The sequence below is a fragment of the Lithobates pipiens genome, unplaced genomic scaffold (genome assembly GCF_037356315.1).
Source record: "Lithobates pipiens isolate NorthernLeopardFrog02 unplaced genomic scaffold, aLitPip1_a1.2 Scaffold_10, whole genome shotgun sequence".
Taxonomy (NCBI): domain Eukaryota; kingdom Metazoa; phylum Chordata; class Amphibia; order Anura; family Ranidae; genus Lithobates; species Lithobates pipiens.
The window spans coordinates 20,524,395-20,540,734 of record NW_027507686.1 but is presented as its reverse complement, the minus strand read 5'-3'; the positions used below and the strand labels follow the sequence as shown (position 1 = coordinate 20,540,734).

General features: G+C 43.3%; 1 protein-coding gene across 2 annotated transcripts in view; it reads left to right on the top strand.

The window, feature by feature from the left end:
* Window positions 1–15,397, top strand: part of SHCBP1 (SHC binding and spindle associated 1) — a 29,752-nt gene extending 14,355 nt beyond the window's left edge. The window contains exons 9-13 of one of the 2 annotated variants that reach the window (XM_077452378.1): window positions 3,938–4,069; window positions 4,759–4,877; window positions 6,079–6,165; window positions 10,936–11,068; window positions 13,813–15,397. In XM_077452378.1, the coding sequence (XP_077308504.1) occupies window positions 3,938–4,069; window positions 4,759–4,877; window positions 6,079–6,165; window positions 10,936–11,068; window positions 13,813–14,243 (902 nt within the window). In that variant the 3' untranslated portion in view covers window positions 14,244–15,397. The remainder of the gene's footprint in view (window positions 1–3,937; window positions 4,070–4,758; window positions 4,878–6,078; window positions 6,166–10,935; window positions 11,069–13,812) is intronic. The other variant, XM_077452385.1, reaches the window with a different exon arrangement.
* Window positions 15,398–16,340: the final 943 nt, after the last annotated feature.

Genomic DNA, 16,340 nt, shown 5'->3' with positions numbered 1-16,340 from the left:
GTGCTGGCAAGGTAGCAGTGAGTAACCGACTTAGAGCATTGAGATAATACTACATAGCCTGTATTTTAAAGTCCCTTTGGTGGGATAGGGGAGCATGTTTGTCACAAGGCCTAGAGTGGATTTGGCCAATATCCAAGAAGGAGGGAGTCAAAGAGACCCTCAAAATTGGAGGGAGTTGAGAGCAGTAGATCTGGTTCTCAGGACCCCGTAGAGAGTGCTCTGGGGACATTAGGTAGCAGTCATGGAGACAATCCCTTGGCAGTGGCTTACGTCAATAAAACGGGGGCTTCTGGAGCAGAGCCTTAAGGGCCTTAGCGAAAAGCCACCCTCAGATGGGCCAAATGTTAAATTCCTGTCCTTCCAGTGATCCGGTGGAAAGGAGAGCAAATTCAGGTATTAGATGCCTCAGCAGGAGAACGCGGGGAGAGAGCAACCAGGTTCTCAAACAGGACGTTTTCGAAATGATCACCCGGGGGAGGGGGATGCCCTCGATAGACTTCTTTTGCCCCAAGGGAAAACGCGAAAGAAGCCATCTCCTGTTCTATGAGCAGGGGAGATGGGATGTCGGAAGCAGACGCACTAAGCACAGACTTAGGATTTCTCTAGGTGCTATGCTTTCCCCCTTCCCGTCCTGATTCCCGTCTTGATTCCTGCAGAGTTGAGGAAGTTCTGGTGACTCTTTCTAATCGCACCACATTGGCCCAGGAGGCCGTGGGTCTCCATTCTTAAGGGCCTGTCGGTGGAACTCCCCTGGGTTTTTTCCCAGTGTCCAATCTGCTGCCCCCAGGTGGAACCTTGCAGCTTGGCTACTGAGGAAGTTCCGAATGGCAAAGGGGTCTCAGACTGTTAGTAGCCACTCTTTTGAATGGCAGGTAAATGGAAGCTCAGACCATTTTTTTGAGGGTATAGAGGCGGTTCAATAGCTGGTGCTCAGAGAACTCCTTCAAGGAGCACAGCTCGGGGGCCGTTCTAGAGGTCCGGCAGTCAGGGGCAGATAAAAGGTTAGCCCCGAAACATTGGAGAGTCAGGTATCCGTTTCAAGCGTGTTTCTGAATAGACTTCTAATGTCAGACCTTGGGATAGTAAGGTTCTTCAGAGCCTTAAGTAGGTGAAGACCAAGCCTTTGGTCGCCCCCTTCCCAGTCGGGATCTTGCTTTAGTTTTACAGGTTCTCACAAGGGAACCTTTTGAGCCGTTAGAACCTTGCTCGTTAAGATTGATCACTCCCAAAACTGTATTTTTGGTGGCAATCACTACAGCAGGGAGAGTAAGTGACTCGAAGCCCTTTCTATTAGGGCACCTTTTTTACCTAAGGTAGCCTCTAGTTTCCATAAGAATACAGGAGATTGTGCTACCTACTTTCTGTTCGAATCCAGTAGGAGAACAGGAACACATGTTTCACAGATTAAGATGCTAAAAGATGTGTTCTTCATTATTTGGATTGCACAAGGTCAGTTCAAGAAATCTGATTCATTTTTTGTGTTGTTTTCTGGGGCTAGGAAGGGTTCCAAAGCCTCTAAACGTACGATAGCTAGATGGTTAAGTTAGCCATTGGACAGGCGTACGTGACAGGGAGGTTAGGTCCTCCAGTTGGGGTTAGAGCACACTCAGCCGGGGCAGTGGCGACTTCTCAGGCAGAGTGGGCTGGGGCATCTCCTGCACAGATCTGTAGTGCTGCAACGTAGTCCAGTGTTTCTACGGTTGTGAAACATTATAGACTGGATCTTCTGTCAGCCAAAGAACAAGCCTTTGGCCGTATAGTACTGCAGGCAGTGGTCCCACCCTAAGGTAATGTACTCGCTTATCCTCTCTAAGGTGGCTGTCCTGAAAGACGATTGGGGAAAAATGGAATTACGTACCGGTAATGTCCTTTTCCAGGAGTCTTTCAGGACAGCACCGGTTCCCACCCAAATTGTTTGCAGATCATCGGGAACTCATTACATGAGGCCGTCAGGTAAGACTTAAAAAGTTTATTTGTTTGACGTGTTCTTGTGTCTCCCCAGTTTGGCCGGAGGTACTCTGGAAGAACTGAGGAACGAAGGGAGGAGGAGGCTTAAATCATGAAAATGAAGGCGGTGTTTCCTCAGAGGGGAGGAGCCGGTGTCTCTCTAAGGTGGCTGTCCTGAAAGACTCCTGGAAAAGGACATTACCGGTACGTAATTCCATTTTTTTTTTTGTTTTGTTTCTTACATCTGTCTCTGAAATGTCCCTTACCGACATCCTTTTGGTCTAAAAATCCAGAGATTATAGCTGCCCCAACACTCCAGTACCTTCTCAGCCAATAGAAACCTGTCTGTGTATACTGTGTGGCCCCATAATCTCTGATTGCCTGGGGGCTCCATAATCTCCTGTTGCCCGGGGGCCCCATGAGTTGTCAGTCAACCCCTGAGGTTCACCCCCTAAATACTCACCTAAGCCTGATTTTGGTCCAGCGCTGTGCCCCAGAGCAGCGGTGCTGTGAGCTCTCTCCTTTCTCACTGGACTCAGAGAGAGCTATTGCTGTCAATCAAATCCAGTGACAGGGTGGGGTCAAGCCACACTGTGTGTGGCAATAGATGCACACAATGCGACTCTGGAGCAAGCCCGCATGAGTACCCTCTCTAGGCAAGCGACTTGCTGGGGGGGGTTACTCTAAGACAGAAGGAGGTAGGCGTGCTAGTGGGGGGGACCCCTGACAAGGAGGATCAGGGCTGCTTTGTGCACGAATGATTGCATAATGCAAGTAAATATAACCTAACATGTTTTTAATTAAAAAAAAAAAAAAATCTGCTTAATTTCATGCTAGATGCACGTGTGTTGTAAGATACGTTGCTGTTTAGTATCTTCTTACTACTTTAAAACTGAACACTGGGCACACAAACTTATTTTAAATCTATTCTGCACTATCTGCAAAGGGTATAGATTTACTTTGTGTGCACCAAATGCCCTTATAAACTCATATTGCTTTGTAAATGTAGTGGCGACATCTTCACTGTTGTACATGGCCTGTGCAGAGAGCAGAGCTGTGGGAGGGGCCAGTAGACTCCACCCACTACAGGGGAGGGAGAGAGGGAGAGGGAGGGAGAGACCCCCTTTATTACAGGAAATCTCGCACTGGATAACTGCACAGATCTGGAAGAAATACACAAAGCTCAGAGATTCATGAAAGGATACACGTGAGAAATGTATTTAGGCGATATTTGCTTAAGAGTTCAGTATTATGTTGTGTGTGTATATGTATATAATTTCCCTCAAACCCCCCCTCTTTTTGGAGATAACCTACCCTGGAAGCGCACTTTAATTTTGCGTGACCTTTGTTTACCGGAGCCGTTGGTAAGCACTGTTCTGTATGAAGACAAACTGCAGTCTAATATTCCTGTGCATTACGAGTCTATGGATATTTTTATTGTGTATGTATGTATATATACATATGCATACATATACAGAAGAGGGATTGCTGCACAAACAAAAGTAAATTTATTGACAAAATTGACATCACATCAGGTATAATTCAGGTGATGTTTCGGGCTAAGCATGATCTCACCCTTCCTCATGACCACATACCTGCAATAAAATTTTTTAACCAACTTCACATACAAAGGCTTATAGCTCACATCTGTCATTAATCAATTACATTCAGCTGGAATCAATCTCCACAAACCACCCCTTGTATCTCTCATACATCATTTTTTATATCTATGGGTATATCAGAACAATAGCTAAAAAACGGGACAAAAGGACACCTTCCCTTGATGGTAGTATACTGAATCATGTAGTTCATCCAAAAAAGTATACAAAGAAAACATAATCAATTGATAATCAAAATTAATTTAATTTGCATATTCACATAACATGAAAAAAAAACACTAAACAACAAACAAAAAAAAAAAAATCTCATAATGTGGGATCGTATCGACCAATATCTGGCCGATAATAAATAAAGATCATTTCATTTCCAGGTTACGGGATGGCAGATGACATCATTATTGAGAAAAAAGGGAAAGGGGACAAGTTTGTGGAATGCTGCGGTCCCAGTGTTAAAATCTCCAATGTAAAGCTGATCCAGCACAATGCCGTGGAAGGAATTGTCAGTAAGTTTGCTATCTGCTGCTAGAACAGAACTACCCAGAGTTGATATTGAGTATTTCCATTGTTTTGGGTCTTGATCCCTCTGCAGATCACCTTGGCAAACTGAGCCAGAAGTTTAGCGCCCCGAAGTGTACAGCTTGTATAACAGTGTAAATTTGCTGTCCCCTCAAAATAACTCAACACACAGCAAGTCATGTCTAATAAAAAAAATATATATTCCTCTGATGCACCTAAGAAACAAGACCTGTAAGGGATTCTGTCTCAGCCTTTGCCTGGCCAGTGAAAGTACAAGCAGTGGACTGAAACGCATCACTGTCACTTTGTTCTCTCTTCCTATTGGCATGTCCCTTGTTAGCAATTGAGCACCGCAGCACAATTCAGTTGGCTCCTCATGCTGCTTCTCCCTATCTCAATCTGAGCTCTGCTGTACAAAGTTGTAGCAGGTTTATACCAAATTTAAAAGGTACTTACACTGCTTGCATCAAACAAGGCTTTTACTAATGTAGAAATGGAGACACGTTCTTTTGTATATTTTTGATCTGCCTGGTGTTTAGGTTTAATTGCATGCATGTCTCATTTACACACACTGGTTTGAGTAGACTATCACTGATTTTGTTCTTGGTGAGTTCCGCTGCCTAATTATTGGCTATGTGGAGCTTCTCATTGGTATTTCTTTGCCTTCTGATTTTAGGTGTCCTTGGAGGGAAGACTGAGCTGGAGAACTGCGTCTTTCAGTGTGACACCACTGGCATTACAGTGAAGAAATCGGCAGAATTGGTGATGCGATATTGTGACTTGTATGGAGCAAAGGTAGACTTCCTCCCATCTTTACAGCTACTTGTATATTAGGAATTCATACAGCACTAACAATGTATGCAGCATTTTACATACTCTACATTTACATCAGTTCCTGCCCTCAAGGTCACACCGTTTGCATGCATGTCCTAGGACCAATCTATACAGGAGCAAATTAACCAACCACCATGTCTTTGGTGTGTGAGAATTACGGGGAGAACATGCAGATAGTGTCCAAGCCAGGATTCGAACCAGTGCCACAAGGCAAAAGTGCCTACCACTGAGCCACTGTTACAACCACCTATTCTGAACACTCGGAGACATGCAGCACTCATCTCTCCCATTGATTTATATGAGCTGAGAGCTGATCATGCACTATACAGTTTGTACACCATCTTTAAAATCTACCACCAACTATTCAAAGTGTTCCTAAACCAAGGACCCTGCATTCACTAGATCTGGTCTCCCGCAGTACACAGAACATGGAAATGCAATGATTTTAGTAAATATAAACTACTAAATACATTTTCTCATCAGTAGTATATAGCAGTCTTTTTTTACTTCTATCAGTAGCTAGTTAAAGCATGTGGGAGGAGTTTTCACACTGCACTGGCTGTCCTATCAGGATGCAGGACCCCTGACCCTCTGCCTGGACAGTGCTGATTGGCCCTGTGCTGATCACATGCACTCTCCCGAGATTAAAAAAAAAAACTCTCGCGATTACACACCAAACTGAGTATGTTCTACCTGACTCTAGTAACTGTCTTATCCGAACCATTTTGGAGTCCGTGGAAGAAGGGGAGGATCAGAGAAGACAGGATCAAACAGCTTTTTATAAACAATGCAGTGTTAACCCCTTAGGTTCCACAGGGAGTATAACAAGCATCCTGTACTGCATCTACAGACTGATTTCACTGTTGTGGGTTTAGTAACATTTTAATGTAAATGCCTGCACATTGAATTCAAATTGAATAGGTTGTATTTGCCTTCAGATTACATAGTTTTGGTAGGATAATAAAGATTTTAGAGATTGTATAATCAGATTGTAATTTCTATGGGTACTCTAGGGCTGTAAATGTTAATGTAATAACACCATACATTGTAAGTTTATTTTTTACTTATTTTTATTTATTTTTTTTAACTTATTTTTTTGAGCATCTTATCAGGAGGAATGACCCAGCAGCCATGCATTTTTAATTCTTTGTGTCTCATTCAGGGAGCCGGCCTAGAGATCTATCCTGGAAGTAACTGCAGCTTGACAGATAATGGAATCCACCATTGCAGAGACGGCATTCTGATCAAGGTACGAGGGCACAGACCTGACACCTGAAGGGAATCTGCCGTGAGACAAAACATCTGAGATATTAGGCTTTGCTGGAAGCAGCTATTACCTCTTATGTGCTGCAATACTATAGTCCAAGAAGGGCCTATGTAACTGTAAGCTGTGCCATTGTATGCCCATGGTAAGACTATACCACTACTTAAAGCGGAGCTTCACCCTCTTGAACAACTTTGCCCCAGTAAATTGTTGATACCTCAGCATTTACTGTTTGGCTGTTGCCTTTTTAGGCTGCTTTCACACTGCAGCGGGAGCGGCGTCGGCGGTAAAGTGCCGCTATTTTTAGCGGCGCTTTACCGTCGTTTTAGCGGCGGTCTGCGGGTGCTAGCGGGGTGGTTTTAACCCCCGCTAGCGGCTGAAAAAGGGTTAAGCCCGCAAAGCGCCACTGCAGCGGCGCTTTGCCGGCGGTATTGCCGCAGTGTCCCATTGATTTCAATGGGTAGGAGCGGTGAATACACCGCTCCTTCACCGCTCCAAAGATGCGGCTAGCAGGACTTTTTTCACCGTCCTGCCAGCGCACCGCTTCAGTGTGAAAGCCCTCCGGCTTTCACACTGGAGAGAAAGGGGCCGTTTTTTTTCAGGCGCTACACAGGCGCTATTTTTAGCGCTGTAACGCCTGAATACCGCCCCAGTGTGAAAGCAGCCTTAGTGTATTTATTAACTGCTTGCTGACTGTCAAATGACGGCCAGGCGGCGCGGCTCTTGTGGCGCTAGGCCACCATATGACGGCCTCCCATTTAAACAGGGAATGCGCACGATTGTTAGTGTCGTTACTGACTTGTTAGTGTCTCAAGAAATTAGATACACCTGTTTGTACTGAAGGCCTGATCAGATTCGATCAATTTTCAGTGATTGGCACCATAGTTTGTAGACTCTCTAACTTTCACAAAGACCAAATATGGGTTATTTTTACCAAAGATATGTAGCAGTATAAATTGTAGCCAAAATTTATGAAGAAAAATTACTAATGAGCAAAATTTTATGACAGAAACAAAAAGGCATTGTTTTCACAATTTTTTTTTTTTTTTTTTTTAATTTTTTGTGCTATAAATAAAAAAAAAACACTGATTAAATACCACCAAAAGAAAGCTCTATTTGTGTGGGGAAAAAAAGGATGCAAGTTTCATATGGGTACAGTGTTGCATGGCTGAGTAATTGTCATTCAAACTGTGAGAGCGCTGAAAATTGGTCTGGTCAGGAAGGGGGTGTAAGTGCACTGTATTGAGGTGGTTAAAAAGGTCAAAAAAAAAATTCGGTCCCCTCCACCGCATCGATGTACGTCAAGGATTTGTCAACTCCTAGGTATATCTGTGTCCTCAATCCCAGGAGTCTACGGGCCTCCTCCTGCTTCTAGCATCTCGTTCTTTCCAAAGCTGAAATTACCCGATTACAGGCGGAGTTAGGCACCATTATAGAATAAAGGATTCGCTGCCGGAGGTTCCCTGTTGATATATTGGGTTACCATAACGGGCCAGGAAATTTCTCTGATGCTGCCATTGTTATGGTAACCTGTTATAAACAATGTGAGCTGCACAATGTCTTCCCTGCATGGACGCATACTGGGTAGCCAGCTGCATGAGCACAAAGAAGCATATCATCGCTGGCTTCACATGCCCACACTAACAATGGCTGCCACCAAAAAAATCTGCACTGTTATTTATTTATTTGCGGCAAGTAAGTATTTCACAAATGCATACAGCAGTTGCCAAAGTAGATGCAGCAACTTGTAAGAGGTCAGATTTTGTTTTTATATCAGGTTGTGATCAGACTGCAGCTCCTCTTTTTAAACTGGCACTAAATACCTGTTATAAAAAAAAATGCTGACAAATACACACACTTATTATTATTTTTTTTTAGTTTTTTTTTTTTTTGGCAGAAGAGACTGCCGCCTCAGTCCATAAATGCTTCTCCCTACTTGTTGGCATTTTGTTCTGAATGTACACTGGGCTGCACATGAGTAACTTGGTGTACATACCAGGCACTATTCTATTTTGGGAATAAGGAATTCCCTAGCATTTTGCACCATCATAGTCTAACCAATTAAGATCACTATAGACTCGGGCAAAGTTTTTATTATTAAAGGGCAAGTTCACCCTTTTTATATTTTTCTAAATTCCAGCTCCCCTATGCACCAATATAGCATTAATGTACTTCTTTTGCAAAAATTTACATTAATTCTACCGACACTTCACTGTCCTCATCAATGTTTCCAAACCACTTAGTTCTGCCTTACTTCCTGGTCAGACTATAGGTCATGACACAGGAAGGAGTTGACCAGCTGACCTCAGCGCGCACACACCCCACATCATCCACCCTCCTACCTACCTATTTCCAGCTGCCCGTTTTTTAAATGAAATGCAAGCAATCAGTGATCACCCTTCTCACTAAATACACGATGTGCAATCAGATTGCATAGTGTATGGCCATCTTTATACAAGTACATCGGAGGGAGTGGACAGAAACACTCTCTGCATAGAAACACATCTCTGCATAGCGTGAACCTGAATGGGCTGCCCTACACACAATTGCCCCAATAAAGCTTCAGAATTTATTTTTATTTTTTAAGAGCGGAGCTTGGTGCGTTTTTTTTACTGTGATTATTGGTGCAGCGCATTTCTGAAATGCAAGGAAAGACTGATGTGAATGGAGCCTCCATTGTTCTTGTGTTAATGCACCAATTTCACTTTCAGGCCCGATTTACACTTCGTATAGTGGGAGCGCACGTTTTATGGCTCGTGTTTTCCTGTGACACGCATAGGACAGCCTGTCGCATTCAATGGGCTGTGCTACATGTGGCTCTTGGAACATTTTGTAGTTTTGTGGGTTGCGAGTTTTTTACTGTGTGTCCTCCTCCATCTTCCTCCCGTGGATATACAGCCATTACACATAACCATCCCACAATGTTTTGATAACAAGGTAAAAGTGGACACCATCTTGATCACATCTGCAGGAGATGAGCAACTGAGACAGAAACAATAGGCGACTCCATTAACAATGGAAATGCACGCCTAGGAGGCACACAGTGGAAGAGACAAGTGTTACTAAAGTCAAATACCGTATTTATCGGCGTATAACGCGCACCCCAAGTTTAGGAGGGAAGTTTAAGGAAAAAAAAAAACTTACATTTAAATGCCCATCAATGCAGCCTTATCAGTGTCGTTGCAGGCTTGCCATTTAAAAATGGTGCCGCCGAGATACAGAGCGGATGTCCTGTCCCTAAAATAGCCGAAAGCCGTAGAGAATCGGTGAGGGATCAGCATACAACACGCACCCACGGGAAAAAAGTGTGTGTGTGTGTGTGTATATGTATGTATATGTATGTGTGTGTATGTGTGTATGTGTGTGTGTGTGTGTGTATGTGTGTATGTGTATAATATATATAATAATATAATTTGTGTGTGTGTATAATATATATAATAATATAATTTGTGTGTGTGTATAATATATATAATAATATAATTTGTGTGTGTGTATAATATATATAATAATATAATTTGTGTGTGTGTATAATATATATAATAATATAATTTGTGTGTGTGTATAATATATATAATAATATAATTTGTGTGTGTGTATAATATATATATAATAATATAATTTGTGTGTGTGTATAATATATATATAATAATATAATTTGTGTGTGTGTATAATATATATATAATAATATAATTTGTGTGTGTGTATAATATATATAATAATATAATTTGTGTGTGTGTATAATAATATAATTTGTGTGTGTGTGTATAATAATATAATTTGTGTGTGTGTGTATATATATATATATATAATAATATAATTTGTGTGTGTATTTTGATTAAAATAACCTGTTATACTTGCCTGCTCTGTGCAGTGGTATTGCACAGAGTGGCCCCAATCCTCCTCTTCTGGAGTCCCCAGTGGTGATCCTGGCTCGTCTTTGTCTTCTTCGTCGTCTTCGTCTTCCCTAACATAGCCAGCCGCTGGCTATGGGGAGATCGTGGTCTGCAGACTCTGACCTGTTTCTGTGGAGCTGCGCTCCATAGACTTGCACAGCGGGACTTGAGCCCGCCCCCCACTTTCTTTTTACTGCATCTGATTGACATTCGCAAGAGCCAATGGCTCCTGTCAAATGCTGTATAAAGAGGGGGAAAAAATGGAATAGAAGCAGCCATGCACAGCACTGATCTCTTCTCCCCTCTTCCCCTTCACACGGGGGAGGGGGGGGGGACAGAGAAACTGAAAACTTTTACATTTAATGCAAACAATGCATTAAGGTAAAAACAACATTTTAAGGTTTAGTAACATTTTAACAACTAACACTTGGCATGTTAAACAGACTATCGCAGTAGACCCCAGTATCAGGTTGCTTTGAGCTGATATTAACATCTGCTCCTCAGTCATTGCTGGTTTGGACACAAAGGACCCAAATCTGTGTGTTTCGGGGAGACGTGGCCCAAATCCAAAGCATGACCACTCTAAAGGTCCCCCAGGCACACACCTTCCAAAGAGTAGTGTTCCCTTTTTAAAAGCCAGGGCCCATAGTCCGTAGGCAAGAGGCCACCAGGGGTAAAAGATTTTGATGCAAAATTGTGCGGCAAACAGGCTGCAAAGACCAGGGGGACAGCAACAATATAATTACATGAGGTCTGGTTCTTTACAATTCAACATGGCTTTAATAAAACTTATATTTTTTATTTTTATTTTTTTATTGCTCCAGATTACTTGTCTAAATTTCTTCTTTATTTCTTTTATCAGGACTTCATTGACGAGGTTTACGATCTCCCCAAAATAATTCTAGAGCACAACGTCATTCACAACAATGAGGGCTATGCTGTTGTTTTGGTGAAGCCGACTGCTACAATGGAGAAAATGAGGCCAGATCAAGAAGGTGACTCTTCCCTTGTTTCGTTTTGCATGCTCTGTTCCTGTAACTCTGTCTGGAAATTGGGTCAGTGTGATGTTTTAATAATGTCCCTAACTTGTTAAAGGGGGGGGGGGGCAGGCAATCTGACTTACAAAATAGGCCATTTGCAATTGGTTTTTATGTGGCACTAGTTCAAACCTGGTTGCTATGAAGACTTTGCATAAAAGCCGCTAGAGGGTACTGCCTTTTCTCAGCAAAAAAAAAATAGGCCCACTAATATACTCCGGTTTCTCTGCAATCTTCATTAACCAGATGCCGACCTCCCCACATACTTTTACTGCGGAAGCGCAGCCCGTACACTATTCTGCACTTCTGGGTCTGTTTATAGCGCAAAAAAAAAAAAAAACGCAGAGGTAATCAAATACCACCAAAAGAAAGCTCTCTTTGTGGGGGAGAGGACATCAATTTTATTTGTGTACAGCGTCGCACGACCGCACAATTGTCAGTTAAAGTGATGCAGTGCAAAAATTGGCCTGGTCATGAAGGTGGGTAAACCTGAATGAATGAGATATTTCTATAGCGCACAACGCGAACTGAATCGCCTCTAGAGCTGAAGCGGTTAAGGAAGTAACTTGGCAGTATTACTGCTCATAATGGATAGAGTATCAATAACAAGGAAAGCTGGGGTGGCCTCCTGGTAAACTTTTTTTTTTTTTTTTTTTTTTTTTTTTAAACAAAGAAATGGCTATGTTTTGATCACTGGTATGCTCCAGGTTCTCTTAAAGTGAACCTATCAGAGTAACCTAAACATCTACATAAATAAATTCATGACCTATCACTATACAAAAACAGTGATTTTTATTTTATTTTTTTTCCCAAAAACTTCCGCTTTTTGACCTTGAGCTCCCTGAGATGTGTTCGGTCTGCTGCAGGCAGGGGCCTCCCCGGTCTGCTGCAGGCAGGGGCCTCCCCGGTCTGCTGCAGGCAGGGGCCTCCCCGGTCTGCTGCAGGCAGGGGCCTCCCCGGTCTGCTGCAGGCAGGGGCCTCCCCGGTCTGCTGCAGGCAGGGGCCTCCCCGGTCTGCTGCAGGCAGGGGCCTCCCCGGTCTGCTGCAGGCAGGGGCCTCCCATTCCTCGGTCTGCTGCAGGCAGGGGCCTGCGATTCCTCGGTCTGCTGCAGGCAGGGGCCTGCGATTCCTCGGTCTGCTGCAGGCAGGGGCCTGCGATTCCTCGGTCTGCTGCAGGCAGGGGCCTGCGATTCCTCGGTCTGCTGCAGGCAGGGGCCTGCGATTCCTCTAAGAGTTCATGCACACGGACGTTTTAAAAAACTGGCTGCAAAGCTAGCTCTGACGCCTGGAAAAATCGTCGTTAAAAACCGCGTGTTTTGCATTGGTGTTTTTGCGCGTTTTTTAGCGTTAAGTAGCGTTTTTTAAGAAACACATCTCTTGGCTATAGCACTCAGAAAACAAAGAAAATATGTTGCGCGTTTTCCCGCGATTCGCGTTTTTACAGCTCTAGCTCCACGCCACGGAACGCACTGGTCCTGGGTTTTTTTACAGCTTAAAAACGCCTATGCCATTTGCAGCTCAAAAACGCCTAGGTGGGCATGAAGCCATAGACTAACATGGACAGCCGTTTTTAAGCTGCAAAAAAAGCTGTAATCAACCACAGCGCAAACCAGTGATTATAAAATTCATCCATTAATGCACATTACTATTTTTTATATATATAATGGACCCACAGCTGAATGCGCTTATGACTGGTGAGGGTAATATTAGTAACCAGGTGTGCATTAGCATTTAAGCAAAACATATATTGTCCCTTCTTTTACACCGAGGCGCCTGGCCGTTGGTGTTAAAGTGCTGCTTGTTTTAGCGGCACTTTTCAGCTGCTAGCGGGGCATTTTTACACCAAAAAATGGTAAAGTCACGTTTTGCGTCACTTTCAAAGTGCTTTTTAAGGCGCTTTGGAAGCGCTGCCCATTCATTGCTATGGGCAGGGTGTTTTGGGAGTGCTAAATACAGTTCTCCCAACCCCGCACCAAATATGCTGTTTGCAGGACTTTTCGTAACGTCCCGCAAGAACGCCACCCCAGTGTGAAAAGACGCACACTGCAATGAATCGGAGGTGCTTTTCAGAGGCCATTTGTAGTGCTAGAGCAAATGAAAATGAATGCTCAGGACATCAGCAAAACGCCCACATCTCACCACAATGCAGGAATAGTTCTCATATAAGTAACAACTCTTCACACTTCAAGTGGTAGTTGCCCTTTTGTGGAAATCTAGTAAATGCAACAACCGTGATCTCCAACCAGAAGCACGATTCTCTGCAGGCTCCATTGCACAAAAATTTGTAAATGCACAACAATTAAGAGAAGTACAGACCTGCTGTTATGGGTCTATAGGAAGTACGACTGGACTAAGTGAAGTGGGAGAGTACAGTCACTGTGTCACGGTCGCAGATGGAAGATGTAGTAATTCACTGGGAGTGATCCCAGACAGGAATGAATGATGGAGCTGTGTGGGCGGAGCCATCTACAGCTGTGCCGATATCTACATTCTAAGTTTCTGCCCGAAGATGTACCCAGAGATTCAGGTAGGGAAGGGGGTGGGTTTTATTAATTCCCTAATTAGGGGTGTAACATGGTCTAATATCTGGATTAAGGCTTTAACTTGAATAACATATTATATCTGATACTCTGTTTTACTAAAATGATGGTATTGAGTGAACTTCATCTTACAAAAGAATATACTGTCCCTTTTTCCTTTAGCTAAAGATCCTGAATCCAACATAATGGATGGAAAGACTACAGGTATAATCCAGTTAGAAACTGTGCAGTCAGACAATGCTGACCAAATGGAGATTAACGCTGAGGATTCTGGGAAGCTCCCTACTACTGAGATGGCAGATGGAAGCTGTACTGACCTCCCAAGCAAAGAAGGAGAGTGTAACCCATTACTTGCCAAAGAACAAGCTGATGATTACACTGCTAGCGAAGAGGCCGATGGCAACCAGACCATTTCCACTGAACTGACCGCCAATTCCAGACGAAAGACCATAATGCACAAGAAGAGACTGAGCGCCATGGGGATAACCAAGGCTGATGACGACCAGATCCTATCCCAAGAGATGTTTGTCTCCATTTCCAATAATCAGTTTAAGTGGAATGGTAAAGGCAGCTTTGGGACCTTCCTCTTCTAAACTTCAGGTTGCACGCGATTCTTGAACTTTTGTCTTCATTTGTATTAATGCTTATTTAATTTAATTGCTCATCATTGCACATGTACATAAGATGTCCATGCTGAAGCTTTTTGCACCATAATTAAGATAATCATGAACCGGGGAGGGGGTCGGTCGTTGTATATAAATGTAATTTTTTTTTTTTTTTTTACCTGTCTGGAGATATGTAGCAGTTGCATAATAGTTGTTAAGTCTGAGCGGAGTACACTGCAAAGCTCTGGTCCCCTATCTACAGCCCAGTGGCCTCATTGCAGGCCTTTGGCACTTACTGTGCTGCCCTTGGGACCCCTACAGATAGTAGTTTGTTTCTCTAGCGCCCTATTTTTTTCCACTGATACCAACAATGGGGCATAACTCTCCTCACTGACACCAATGATGGGGCACAATTCCTCCCAGTGAGGCCCAATGATGGGACACAATTCCTTCCAATTATGCCAACAATGGGGCCCAATGACGGGACAAAATTCCTCATAATGAGGCCCAATAACACCAATGATGGGACACCATATCTCCCAATGACACCAACAATGGGGCCCAGACCTCAAAGGAGAAACTCTGAACTGCTTCATACAAAGTGCTGAATCTGACAACACTGTAATTTTTCCCCAATCCATTAATTGCTAGCACTGCTCCTGCATGAGTTGTACTGCCAAGGAACATGAGGCAAAGCACACACAGTGGGATTTAGTTAATAAAGTTTGCATGTTGGCTCTGCCATAGTGGTTTTTGCTCCATGCCCCTTGATGTAAATTGCATCTTCTTCCTCTTGGGCCTCTCCTTGGTTTTTGCTCATCTTTCTGATCCGGTCACTAACGGTGGGTACTATTGCCTCAACTTCTATGGAACTCCTTTTTCTTTTTTCTCTCTCTCTCTCAAGAGAGCAGTTGCTTCTTCTCCCCTATCAAATCTACAAGCTCAGGCTCACATGAGCCAACCATAAGGTCCTCAGGATCGGTCTCTTCAGTGGTTGGGTCGGTCTTTTATATGGTGACCAATTTGGAGGACTCCCCTCCATTTTTGGCCTCCTGATTTGTCAGTCTTAAGCTGCTCCCTCTACCGACATTTGCCAGTTTCTGATTTGCTCATCTTCAGCTTCTTCTCTTTACTGCTTTTTTTTTTTTTATTTTTTTTTTTTTTGGTCCTTCTGACACTTTCATAATTATTTCAAGCTTTAGATTCCTTTGACACTTGTGTGTCTCCAAAGTTGTGCGGCGACTCCTTTTTTTTTTTTTTTTTTTTTTTTTTTTTGTGACTTTGGTGCAACTTTTGGATGGGTGCCACTTGGCTGTTAACTTTGGCTTTGATTGTTGCACAACTGTCACATTGATAACATTTAAGAGGCGACTTTTATGTGACCTTTTGAGAGTTCACTATGGCACTCAAGTCTCATCAAAGTAGTGCAGTGGCATGAATGTAGGCAGGGAGTAATGCCTCAATGAAAGCCATTTTCTTTGACACTTCACTTGGTCCTGGCAATGTCTTATTTTTCCTGGTGATCCTTACAATTCCAGTTTTGATCCTTAAGACTACCCTTATGGGCATCGGTGGAGAGGGATATCCCAGCAGGCCAGAGGCTGGATTGGTTGACTGTTGCAGCGTGTAGGGCAGTGATTCTCAACCGGGGTTCCTCCAGAGGTTGTAGGGGTTCCTTCAGCATTGGGCAATTTTTGCCTCTCAGATAAGTTCCCACCGATGCCATTGATCTTTTTAGCTCTCTGTAAGGAGGTAATTCTTCCCAATGACCACAAGTGTAAGGACCTTTCTTCTCACTGACCATCACACTAATGTATCATGAGTTGTAGATTTCTAATTTTTAGCAGGGGTTTACCAAGACTGGAGAACTATTTTAAGGGTTCCTCTGTGTTGAAAAGGTTGAGAAAGGCTGGTGTAGGGATTGGTCATTCCATGTCCCTTTCATTCTGGAAATAGTTCAGGCAGCAGGAGACTTTGTTTTCTATGACATCTTCCATGAATGTGTTCATTCCCGTTCTTAATGGAATTTCTTGGCATATTGGACAGATTACAAGGTATTCTTTTTTTTTAGGCCAGGGCTGGACA